The 13,392-nt window shown below is 37.3% G+C and overlaps 2 protein-coding genes across 4 annotated transcripts in view; one reads left to right on the top strand and one right to left on the bottom strand.

Moving 5' to 3' along the window:
• Window positions 1-993: 993 nt before the first annotated feature.
• Window positions 994-5,621, top strand: LOC107039868 (ATPase family AAA domain-containing protein 3A homolog). The gene is made up of 3 exons (XM_015259714.2): window positions 994-1,324; window positions 2,774-4,272; window positions 4,863-5,621. The coding sequence occupies exons 1-3, from the start codon at window positions 1,111-1,113 to the stop codon at window positions 5,004-5,006; spliced, it is 1,857 nt and encodes a 618-aa protein (XP_015115200.1). The 5' UTR covers window positions 994-1,110; the 3' UTR covers window positions 5,007-5,621.
• A 270-nt stretch (window positions 5,622-5,891) lies between these two features.
• The window catches only part of LOC107039869 (S-phase kinase-associated protein 2), an 11,657-nt gene continuing 4,156 nt past the window's right edge, over window positions 5,892-13,392 (bottom strand). For 2 of the 3 annotated variants that reach the window (XM_015259715.1, XM_015259717.2), the window contains exons 2-4: window positions 11,729-12,046; window positions 9,559-10,278; window positions 5,892-8,113 (exon numbers count right to left, since the gene is read on the bottom strand). In XM_015259715.1, coding sequence (XP_015115201.1) covers window positions 7,636-8,113; window positions 9,559-10,278; window positions 11,729-12,046 — 1,516 coding nt within the window. In that variant the 3' untranslated portion in view covers window positions 5,892-7,635. Of the gene's footprint in view, window positions 8,114-9,558; window positions 10,279-11,728; window positions 12,047-12,664; window positions 12,761-13,392 lie in introns of those variants that run through there. The other variant, XM_015259716.1, reaches the window with a different exon arrangement.

The following is a 13,392-nucleotide window of genomic DNA, read 5'->3' as shown; positions in this document are numbered from 1 at the left end:
AGAAATTGAAGGAAGAATGGAGAAATTGAATTGTTGGGAAAGTAGGATATTTTAAAGGAAATTGTAATAGGGTTTTTTAATATAAAAAATTTTCCCTATCCAGCATCTCCTCCCTATCCCCATCCCTCATATTGTTAACCCATTTCTCACCCTCATATTATATATATGTTGTAGCCTCCGGACTGATGCTGTACCGATCAATCTTCTAGGTATAGGGGAGGTTGGGGTAAAACGGACACTTTTGACTTTTTTTTAAATCTCAATGAGGGGTTGAAATGTTGATAAAATTTAATAATTTTTGTTTCGGTACAAAGAACAATTCTTTTCATTTGTGACGAGCCTAAACTGATCTCAATTGATCAATTTGTTTCTGAGGTATGAATAGTCTAAAAAAAGTCTAAAGTGCCCGTTTTACCCCACCCACCCTTAAACTTGTGCCATATTGTTGTCTTGTCTTGTTTGTAAATATCTGTCCACGTTAATAAATCTTGTTGAATCTTGAATCTTAAAGGAAATTATTTCTTCATTCTTCTTTCAATTTCTTCATTCAATAGACCCTTTCATTCTGCAAATCTAGGGAAAATATTTATTTCGTTCATTCAACGGAAAAATCTCCGAAAAAACCATGGAAAATTCTCGTAAATATTGAACTTTACAATGATATACACTTGAGCGCTCAAAAACCATGATTTATATGTAAATTCGATAAAGTGTCCGCAAATCCTAGGGGAATTAACATGGGAAAAAAGTGTCCGCAAATCTAGTAATTCTCAGAATGAAAAGCTCTATTCCTTTCGCCGATGAATCGAGTGAATAATCATCGTCACTATATTCCCATTCAACTCTCCCGAATTCAAAAATACATAAATACTCAATCGTGAAAATTCGTATCTCTTCGCGCCCCGCCGGGCCCACGCGGGTTCAATTCCACGCTATTCCCCCGGTGTAACGACAATGAGTTGAAGAAACGTGTGCGCACGTGATACTCACACTGTAAAATCCCTCGTGTACATGTGACTCACCATTGATTGAAATAGCTCGTGGGTATCGGTAACGAGGTAGTGAATCCGCGTGTAATTTCAAGTTTTCTGTGAAAAACCCATCGGACAAATGTCGTGGCTCTTGGGTTCACGTTATCAGCAACAGTCCCAGGACTTTTCTCAGTATGCACAGCCACCGGCAGCGGGTTCGGGAGGCGGTGCCGGGGATCCTGGGGATAATGGACCCTCGAAAAACGTGGGGAAACCGCAAATGGACGCCTACAGATTTGACTCCAGTGCTCTGGAGCGGGCGGCCGCTGCTGCCAAAGAGCTCGAGAAGTCACGTAATACTTTTTCTCGTTGACGAACAATTATTTTAATACTTATATAATATTACGTAAGCTTACGATCCGTTTGAGGTTAGAAATCTTGTGCACATGCGAGACGAGCACATGATAATGATGCAACTATGGCGCCCAAACTGTCCCATTTTTTGGAGCAATTGTATTTTGCTTTGACGAATGAAATTGATTACCTGCGGGAATCTGTGGATTCTGATAACTATTCATTGATGCAGTTATTTATCATTTGGATAATTATGTATTCGTGTTTGGAAACAAGTGGTCTGAGGAGAAATGTCGAAGAACATTTTTTAGAGGAGAGATTTTTAATGGTTCTTAATGCATATTAATTGAAGAATAATTATAAAAAAATGATATGCCTAATTAAAAATGTCGCGTGAGAATTTGTGGTAGAACTACTCAGACTGTCCCATTTATAGGAGCAAATACTTGCATTTTGCTTTGTCAAATGAAATTGACTACTTGTGAGGCTGATAATTATTTATTGATTCATTCATTTATTTATCATTTTGATAATTATGGATTCATCTTGGAAACAAGTGGTCTGAGGAGAAACGTCGAAGAACATTTTTTGTAGAAAGATTTCTTGATCAATGGAAGAATTAATTATTAATAAAATTTAAAATGAACCCCAATTTTCTGATGATTATGCATTGATTTTTAAGAATTCTCTTCTGTAGATCGTAATATCCCCAATTAAAAATGTCGCGTGAGAATTTGTGGTAGAACTACTCAGACTGTCCCATTTATAGGAGCAAATACTTGCATTTTGCTTTGTCAAATGAAATTGACTACTTGTGAGGCTGATAATTATTTATTGATTCATTCATTTATTTATCATTTTGATAATTATGGATTCATCTTGGAAACAAGTGGTCTGAGGAGAAACGTCGAAGAACATTTTTTGTAGAAAGATTTCTTGATCAATGGAAGAATTAATTATTAATAAAGTTTAAAGTGAACCCCAATTTTCTGATGATTATGCATTGATTTTTAAGAATTCTCTTCTGTAGATCGTGATATCTCCAATTAAAAATGTCGCATGATGAATGACATTATTTCTGGAATTGATACGTGATTATAGTAGTGAAATTTAAGGAGTTGATCAGTAGGTTTCGATAATTAGTCTTGTTCATCTATCATGTTGATAATTATGTATTCACGTTGGAAACACGTGGTCTGAGGAGAAAATATCGAAGAACATTTTTTAGAGGAGAGATTTTTAATGAGTTCTTGATGCATATCAATTGAAGAATTAAATGTTAAAAAAGTTTGAATTAAACCCCTATGAATTATGAACCTTCTATGATTATGATTTTTAAGAAACGTAAACTCAGATCATCACCCCCTTTGATTCACATTGTTACATTTCTCCCACCCACCTAAATTTCCCCAATTCAAATCTCAATCTTCATTCCAAAAATCTTCCAGCCCACGCCAGAGAGGCCCTCGAGCTGACAAAGCTCCAGGAATCAACAAAGCAAGCTGAGATAATGTCCCGAGCCAAAGAGTACGAAGCGAACATCGAGCATTTGAAAATAGAGCAGAAACGCGTGGAAGGTGAGGAGCGAAGAAAAACAGTGAGCGAAGAGACTAAACAGCACCAAATGCGGGCCCAGTACCAGGACTCCCTAGCAAGAAAGAGATACGACGACCAGCTAGGCCAGCAGCAAAGAATGAACGACGAGAATTTACGGAGACAAGAGGAATCCGTAGCTAAACAAGAAGCCATGAGGAAAGCCACCATCGAGCACGAGATGGAACTGAGGCACAAGAACGAAATGAGAAAGTTAGAAGCTGAATTGAAGGCAAAAGCCAAAGTGGATCGTGAGAATCAGGACCTGAATCTCGAGCAGATCAGACTGAAAGCCTCGGAGAACAGAGTCACTGTCTTGGAGTCCATCAAGACTGCTGGATCGGTTTTGGGGGCTGGGGTGACATCACTCCTTCAGGATTGGGACAAGATATTGGCGGCTGCTGGTGGTCTGTCTCTGGTGGCACTTGGGGTTTACACCGCCAAGGGATCGACTGGTGTTGCCAGTCGTTACATCGAGGCTCGACTGGGCAAGCCCTCGTTAGTTCGAGAAACCTCGAGGTTCTCAGCCCTAGACGTCATTCGTCATCCCATCAAGAGTGTCCAAAAACTGAGGGAGAAGCCCTCTGACGCACTGTCAGGTGTCGTTCTAGCTCCAAAACTCGAGGAGAGACTCAGAGATGTTGCTATAGCCACGAAGAATACCAAACACAATAGGGGAATGTACAGGAATATTCTCATGCATGGCCCACCTGGCACTGGTAAGACCATGTTTGCCAAGAAGTTGGCACAACACTCGGGCATGGATTACGCGATATTGACTGGTGGAGATCTGGCACCTCTTGGGAGGGACGGGGTCACTGCTATTCACAAAGTCTTCGACTGGGCCTCGACCTCGAGAAAAGGACTTCTTCTGTTTATCGACGAGGCTGATGCCTTCCTGAGGAAGAGGTCCAGTGAACACATCTCGGAGGACCTCAGGGCCATGCTCAATGCTTTTCTCTACAGGACTGGCGAGCAGAGCAGCAAGTTCATGCTGGTGCTGGCGTCTAATACACCTGAGCAGTTTGACTGGGCTGTTAATGATCGACTTGATGAGATGGTCGAGTTCCAGTTGCCTGGGGTCGAGGAGAGGGAACGCCTTATTAGACTCTACTTCGATAAGTTTGTGCTTCAGCCAGCTACGGAGGGCAAGAGGAGGCTCAAGGTTGCTCAGTTTGATTATGGAGCACTTTGCGTCAAAATGGCGGAGATCACTGAGGGCATGTCTGGGAGGGAACTCTCGAAACTTGGGGTTGCCTGGCAGGCTGCTGCCTATGCCTCGGAGGACGGGGTGCTGACGCAGCAGATGGTTATTGATAAGTGTCTGGAGGCTGTTAAACAACACAAGCAAAAGGTATGGTTTGATTGAGGAGGGCCTAACAACCAGGGATAGCCATATTCATAAATCATAATTACTGTTAAATTTTGCAGTCGTCAGTTAGTTGACATTACTCGTAAATTGTTTAATATTCACGTAATCTTCAATTTGAATATTCAAATTCTGAGTTAGTTTACTAATCAGTAATTTTGGTAGGAAGACTGTCGATTATTTGGTTAATCGAAAATCCCTTTCACGAAATTAGAATTATTTACTCAATGGACAAATTTACAGCTCCATGTTGTCAAATATTTAATTCATCAATCGGAAATTTAAATTATTAATATAGTATTTTTAAATTTTGATGAGTATTTAAACCTTCATCACTGTAAGTTCGAAATCTTTTGAATTTTGAAGAAGTGGGATATTGATGGCCATCTCTGGTGACAACCAAAATTCTTTTGCCCTTATTTGAAGTTGTTAATTAAATGTCAATTTATCTTGTTAAAAAGCAGTTCAACATAAAAATGTAAAAGCATTGTTTTAATTTTGTCACTTATTCTCACATCCAATTGACGTGATTGGTATAATTGAATTGTAATTAATTCCCAACAATTTAATTTCAGGTCCAATGGCAGAGTGAACAGGAGAGGCAAGAGTCAAAATCCATCTACGCCGAATCAAGCAATACGACAGACTCAAAAACTGAAAAACCAGAGCTCCTTTCAATCGAACCTGCCCCAAAATCCGAAAGACTAGCCACCGCCTAACACTGGGCACCCAGCATTTACTAGCTTTGATCCAATGCAACAAATACCAGTCCAAAACGATGGAAAATCACCCTATGTCTACGTTATTGTATATAACAATTGCGAATTTAAGAAAAATTCCATTTACTGATTTTCAATTGTAAATGGTCACGAAGCAGAAGCTCCTACTCGTTAATTCCATTCAATTTTATATATAGTTTTATGTATTAGGTATGCAAAAATATTAACGAATTGTTCACTTGATTATTTTCCAATGGATATTTACCTCGATGGCAATCTGTTGACGATTATTACTGTTACTGCAAGATTTTACATGACAAAGGTAAACTTTGCTGTCGGAGTAATTGTCCGGTAGATGAACAGTACAGCTGAGAAATAATTTATGACAGTCCAGAAAATATATTATGGAATTAGTTGTTAATTATGATTGAAATTGATCATCGGGGCATGACGTTTTGTAGTGTGAATTTACTTTTTTATGTAAAAAAGATGTAATTAATGAAGGATATGTTTTACGTTCGAGTTTGGACTGTTTTTCTTACACATCACATCTTCCCTTTTCGTTATTAATCAGCCGCGAAATGTAAATAGTCTCAAAATACATTTTGTTCATTTTTAAAAGATATTTTATTTCTCTATATCATTTCCTCAAAATTACAAATCCTCACTTGAGCAATATATACTTCAGTTATCTCATTCTTTACCGCTCTCCCGTTGACAATCCTGCGACATTGACCCTCAATCATCATTAATAATACATAATTACAAGAGTAATCAACTCGAATTTTCCTGATTAACAATCACAACCGACATCTTCGTGGTGATGTGGTAACGAATTCTCAACGCATGTTTTTAAATCAATCAATCAACAAAGGCACTCCGCAATTAATGGAAAAATTTTAATTGTTCAAACGTTAAGGCACGACTTACAATTATTACATTAATCATAAACCTCCATCGTTCATCAAAATCTTAACTGCAACAATTACCACCAAGTGTAGGGGAGAGTGGAGTAAATCAACACCTTTGACATTTTTCTGTTACAGAGGAGAATTGAGTGGATTATCGACATTTGGAGTAAATTAAAAGGGTCCATTTTACCCAACTCATCCCCATGATAATCTTAATAAAAATATTTTTACACTTTTTCCCCTCAATGTTAACTGTATGTACGGTAATGTTTGGCGATAGAGATCGACGAGGAAAAAAGAAAATGAACCACAGCCCCTTTAATAACCATTTAGTGATCGTTCAATGATGAGTTTTTCAGAATGGAGTGCGATAATACATCTAGTCGATAAATTCAAAACCTAGTTGTCTATCAAAAGTGGAACACATTGCTGGCATTTATCTGACGACAGTAATATCTAAATTGTTATCATCACTCTCAGCAATAATTTACTTACAATTGGGTTGTTGCATGAAAATTTTATTGATAAAATTATTGAATACGAGAATTGAATGGAGAATACGGGATACGGTTTTTTCCATTGTAAAGAGTGATAAAAAATTGTTCACAACCTGTCTTTGATGTAGTTATCAGATTAAAAAATACATGGAGCGCATTTTTCACCCAATTTTCATATTCAACAACGAAAAAAGTTCCTGCAATACGCTAAATCTCCATTAGTTTATCATCAATTTTCAGTCTAAAGAAGGAAGGCGTAGTTTAACGCAGACGGCATTTTCTGGACAAAACGACGTGGAGTCACTTCATTGTTTGACACGTGATGTTTTGGATTGAGACATTATCCACAGAAATTGTTTTCTTACGTTGGAGTTAGACGATTTAACAATCCAATTAAACATTGTGCAATCTGAATTTCACATTGAACAATTCAAAGCTGTAAATGTTTAATTTATTGTGTGAAATTCGACATGAATAGTTCAAGTGCTCAAATTATACCTTTTGAATTGTACAATTGAGAATTTAGATTGCACAATGTATAATTTGATTGATACATTTCAATTTAGTAGAATTCAATATTTATCTTGTCTAATTGGACTGAGAGGATTTCAATTTCTGTAGACAAGATCTGGAGGTTTCAGCTATGAAAAAGAAACATGACATTGATTCGAAATTAAGATTTTGTTTCCAAAATATCAACAATGAAAGTCGCTTCTTATCTTTTCTTCTTGGGCTTTTGTCGAGATTTCTCCATTAATAAACGTTGATTGTTAATAACTTGAGAACAAAATCTAGAACAATTCGCAGATAATTCAACTGTAATTACAAACATTCTATGTGAATTTCCCATTATTCTCATTATTTAGATCTTTCAAGGGAAATACCGTTATCAAGTTCTCAAGTTTTCGAGGAATATCTTCGAATTTAAGGGAGATAACGAAATTTTCATAATGACCTTTTTTGTAGAGCACATTGAGGGCTACAAGAAAGGTCATGGCAAAAATTGTGCTATCGCCCCTAAATTCCAAGATATTAAATGAAAACTATCCAATGAAAAATCAAAATCGACTTAAACCGTTTTACCTCTTTCCTACTGAATTAGTCAACAAATGAAGAGACTCAATTGTGTGTAATGAATCATTTTGTCAAGGAACTGCTGTGTGAATATTAAATTATGCCAGAAGACGCCTCTGAGAATGATTTTCGATAAAAAAAAAGAATTTAGTCCCTAACACGAAGTCCCCATATACTTGTTCTTCGCACTCCAACAGTGGGTCTTGCAACAGAGCTGTACAAGAATTTATTGATCTCGGTGCTATTGCAATTGGCCTGAAATGATTTGAGTGCTGCGTCTGTCATAAGCCCGAAGATGTCTAGGTACAGTAGAGAAGGCATGTGAGTGAGTCTTGCGTATGAGGATGACAAGGGAATTCCGTAGCAACGACTCAGGGACAGGTGCTCCAGCTGGTGAAGGGTCAGGAAGCTGTTGATTGCACGTATCGTTAAGAGGGTGCAGTCACTGAGGTCCAGCTCCACGAGGTCTGGGCAGGTCGCCACGAGGTCTCGGACGTTTTTATCTGTCATCGTTTTCCTGCAGCCTGAGATGTTCAGTCTGGTTATGCTGCGGGGGAGGGAACGACAGAGGAGGGTTATGGAGTCCGAGTCTAGGGAGCACCAGGACATGTTCAAGGCGGTCAAGCTGAAAAATAAGGGGTTTATTAGGTTGATTGAGTGGGGGAGGAAATATTCTTGAGGCGAGAATGGGTTTTTTTCTTGGTTTAACGAGGTAGCGCATGCTTGAAGCAAAAAATTTAATCTTAACTTGGACATTCTCCCTAAAACGAATACACATGATCGAAGATGCGAACTGGACGTTTTTTGCTTGGTTTCTTTTACATTTTTCCCTTAAAATGTCCTTCCATTTTTGCAATTAATTTTATTAACAAGGAATTACAGAAAAAAAGAATTACTTTACAATTTTTCGAAAATTATAGAGAAATGCGGTGGCTTCAACGTGTGAGACATGCGATATAATCATTTGCATTGAAGACATTGAGCCCCACTTATTATGATCGTCAATAGGCAGGACAAAATCGATAATACTCTGAACTTAAATTGGATATAAAACTGTCGTGTTACAGCTACAGCTTGAGTCATCGCTCTTTTACGATAAAAAGGATTATCCCGTATCAATTTTATCTCGAAATTGTCTCGACAACATTTTATCTTTAAACTAGAAATTTGCCACTATGCAATGAAGAATTTTTTATTTTTAAATGAAGAATATTCAGTCTCGAATTAACAATTTTTCATATACTAAATTTAAAAGAGTAATTTATTCTCGCAAATCAGTATTCTCATCCCATAATTATTTCCCAGCTTCATTCCACTTGTTATTCGCGAATCACGAATCTTCATTCTTGAATTTGCAATAATTATTCTTCATTTAAGTATATTTTACTCTGGGTTCGAGAATATTTTATCTATGTATAATCAATCATTAGTTTTCGTAATATTTTCATTGAAATTCGAAAATTGTAAAATAATTGATAATTTAAATTCCATTGGTTATGAATTAAATAACTGACAATATGGAATTGTAAATTGGCTATTGAGCAAATATTTCGATTAATTAAATAATCGTCAAACCTCTGAAATCAATTCTTGATTGATAAAATAATTCGAAATTTGAATATTTAATTGATGATGAATTTAATAATTAAAAAATTGACGAGTACTATTAACAATTGACTTTTTCAAAATTTAACTTTACTTTTACTTTGCCTTTTAATATGTAAATTTATGATTCTGTCGAAGTCTGATTTTATCCTTAAATAAAAGCTATTTTATTTTAAATTTGAGAATACCCTATACAGAATTTTAAAAAAAATTTCATCTCGACAAGTTTACCCTTGAGTTAAAAATTTGCTGTATTGGGAACAAAAATTGTTGATTTTCAATTCAAGACTAAATATTCTTGAATTGAAAATAAAGCATTGAACCCCAAATAGCAAATTTTTAGCTCAATAACTATAATATTAATTTTAACTTTAACTTTAGTTAAGAACTTTCATATTTTCAGTACAAAATATACTCTCACAAAACTGTCCTCCCACAATAGAATCTCAACTCTACCCCACTTACTTGCTCAACTTGATGAGATGTCTGACACACTGCGCATCAATGCCCTCGCACATAGTTAAATTAAGTACCGTGATGTCCCTATTCTGGCTGATAGCCCTGCAGCTCTCGCCATTCAACGTACACTTCTCCAAAGACAATTTTTTCAGCAGCCTGCACTTGCAAAGAAGCTCAGCCAATCCATCTGCAGATATAACGGACATTGAAAGATCTAAATACTGTAGTTTACTCATATAGCCGTCACCGAGAACTTCAGAACCCGGGGAAAATACTGGATCAGCGAGTTCAGCCTGTGCCAGTCTCAGTATTTGCACACCACGTGGTAAAATGTGTCCCAGTGTTCCTTGACTCAACACTTTACCACCGAGATCGAGTCGAGACCAGAGGGCCTCATCCCTGGCAATTTGACACCAACGTTTGCACACGAGCATCGAACGTACTAGACACTTTTTGGGGAGCCACTTGAGGATCATCAGTATCATCTCGTCAGAGAGCTTTGAGAATTTATCCTCCCCTACGAACGAGCCCCTCTTTCTCCTTCTGAATAGGTAAAACTGGTCAAGCCCACTGACATCGGAGTTCGAGGTACTTGTGCTGAAATTTCCGACGAGCTTTTCATCGGAAGATTCAGCTTCGACTCTCGTTGCGTAACCCGATTCGTTTTCTAGGGAATTCAAGATGCTCGTTGGATCGTCCATTAGAGCGTGGGGGTCTTGCTCCAGTCTTCATTTTGGGAGGATGAAAGAGAATAGTGTTAGTAATGCTTATAAATAATGTGTTAAAGAACACTGCAAAAACTAGGTGAAAGATGGCTGAATTTAAGATGTCGTTTTGTCTTCGGAATTTTAATGGGAATCTTCAAGGGGTCTGTGACTGCGATTTTGAGTGACACAATGATTTCCGAATGGAATTGATTTCCAATGATTTTTATCAATTTATTCGGCCAAAAAACACTGCCACATTCTTTAAAAATTAAATTCTTTTCTTCCTTTTCAAAAAACTTGAACGCAAATATTGATTCATCAAAATGTATTGGTTTATTAAATTCAATACGAATTAACTCAAAACACACATTAATACAGACATTTTCTGGGACTGGAAAGTTCGACTCATTCATTTCCAGATGTTTTTTGCATCTGGAGGTCAGTTTTTTCCGAGTATTTCAGACCTGCCAGTATTAAGAAATCTAAATCGCATTCGTGCAAAAGGGAACTTGCACGAAGTTCAATATCTGCTCATCACTCATTTGATAGATTGTTCGTACCCAATAGACAGCTGAATTACTGAAAATTTCACGAAATTTCACTTGCATAATTTATAATAATGATTTGAAAATTAGGTCTTTTGAATGCTCGGAAAACACCTCATGACGTCATCTCACCGGTCAATGACGTCTCTGTATATGCGTCGTGTGATTGGTCGGCTAGCGGTTAACCACCCAAGCAGCACAGTTCTGGAGGGTATCTGCAAGTATACCAAAAAGGCTGTCTAATGTCTGTCCAAAAAGGTAACTTGTGTCTAGAAGTTACCTAGCAGTTAACTAAAAGTTATCGTATGACGGCAAGATACCTTTTGGACGGACATTAGTCAGCCTTTTTGGTATACTTTCAGATATCTTTCGCAAGGTTTGCTACTTGGGCAGTGACGTGACGTCATGAGCGTTTTAAAAGTATGCAATTTTCAATAATTAGCTAGTAATTATCGTGCAACTTTTTGAAAGTTTAGATTCTAAAAATATAATATTGAGATGATGACCTTCCGAAATAAATATAAACAAAATTCATGCAAGTTCCCTATTACCCCTTCTTCAGGCAAAATCAATGACGAAAATAAAATGTATAAAGAAAATAAAAAAAAAAGTTTTGACATATCGAAGATGACTCAACTAAATTCAGACCCGTTTTTAATATCTGAAAAATGTATAGAATTCAGAAACCAGTTTTTGCAGTGAGGAACATTTTTTCAATCTTGAATTGAAAAAAAAAACATTCATAAACCAAGAGATAAAAACTTCTTGATTTAAGAGAATTTGTTCTCCTTTGATTTACAACAGGAATGTGAACTTTCTCAGTTATTATCAAATTCACGTCGAGTCCTTCTCTTGAACCCCTGAGTCATAATTTCAAGAGAATGCTCATAATAAATAAGGGAATGCCTTCAATGACACTCGTACCTGTCGAGATTTCCCTTTTCGAACTTGGACCCACGATAGAGATTCTCCTTCTCATTCATGAGGATATTCTCATTCATAGCTGCGTGCCTCGCGGACACCAAACTACTGGGTGATACTGAACAATCCTGTGACTGTGACCTCTTCATACTGTCACAGCTGGTCTCGTCGTCGAGCATGCTAACCCCCAGGTCCACCATTACCTCGGGCTCCACGATGCTCGTGTCCCCAGGACACTTCCATTTCCCCCCACTCTTAGCTCCATTATTCAGGGAACTGTTCAGATTGTTGTTGCAGCCATCATCCAGTCGCATGCGCTTGCTGTTTTTTAAATAAACAAAGAGGTAAACAGCGAGGATAGAACGACATTTGCTGTCTTTACTTCTTAAAGTATATTCGTAGAAAAACACGTTTTTCGTAAGTTTGTCCCGATGTTTTTCATAGATAATATTTATAAAAGTCCCCAGCTGTTGAAAAAAATTGTAATTGACTGTTCTGCAGTTTAGGAGATAATAAATAATGAAATGCGGGCTTCTAACTTGCGACTTTAATATAAATTAATATAATATAATCTAGCAACGTTCGCTAGTGGCTACAACTGATCTGAGACATAATTGCAATGTAGTTGAGCCCAATGAATTGAGAATAATTTTTTAAACACAGAACTCAATGAACCAAATGCTTGAATATTAATCGACAAGATCATCGGACAATTACAATTAGGTGAGGGAAAAACCTGAGCGTCGGTTCATTCTTAATGCATCATTTTCACAGTGAAGTTGAGTTGAACGTAACAAAATTCACACTGAGGATAAATGTCCCGAAACGTATGCTTCAATAAACTCATTCTACACCAGGGACTGTATTACACAAATATCCTGAATTAAACGGAGAAATATGACTAGTTGAAGCGTTTTTTCATATTCAATAATTAATCACCTTTTCCACCAGGGGAGTACATCAGGATCGTCACCCATTTCAGACATATTCTACCATTTCGAAGGACTCAATCGAGAAACCACAACCGTACCCAACAAAGAGGCGAAGGGAGACTAATACCCGAATCGATGCCCACGAAATCGCACGGCTAGAAAAAATGTCAACAAGGGAAGTCAATAAACTGCCGCTCTCGTCCAATCCCTTCCAGATATCCGCACCCACTTGCAAAACGTTATTACATATCACATGTTCAGCGACAGGTGTCGCAAATTGTTTCCCAATTGCGCCGAATTGTGCTCCACAACGAAACAAATTTTTGGCATTTTTTTTAACGCGAAATAAGGGTTAAACACCCAACCCAGTGCGTAAATATTAAGCAAAGGAATCGGGGAATTATTGTCAGTCGAGGGAAAATCCTGAGCGTTGATTCTTGCTGCACTGTTTTCATAGTCAAGGTGGCACGGAAAACTCGTGGAATTTCACAACATACGGGCCCCAAAGAATTGCGGAAAAATGTCGAGAGCAGGTTTTAAAGGATAAATAGCTTTTGCAGAATGCACTACCTTCGATACCAATACCCTTCTGTCATAATAACTGGCCCAGCAATTTTTTTGCGATGAAAAAAAAAACTTCTGTATTAAATTCAATAAAAGAATACAATAAGCTACATTAATCGTCTAATCTCTCGTAGCCCAGTAAAATTACGATTTTGAGAATCTAAAATTGCC

This window comes from Diachasma alloeum, unplaced genomic scaffold (genome assembly GCF_001412515.2).
Source record: "Diachasma alloeum isolate Michigan unplaced genomic scaffold, Dall2.0 Dall_scaffold_00308, whole genome shotgun sequence".
Lineage (NCBI taxonomy): Eukaryota > Metazoa > Arthropoda > Insecta > Hymenoptera > Braconidae > Diachasma > Diachasma alloeum.
This window is presented reverse-complemented; position numbering and strand designations above follow the sequence as displayed.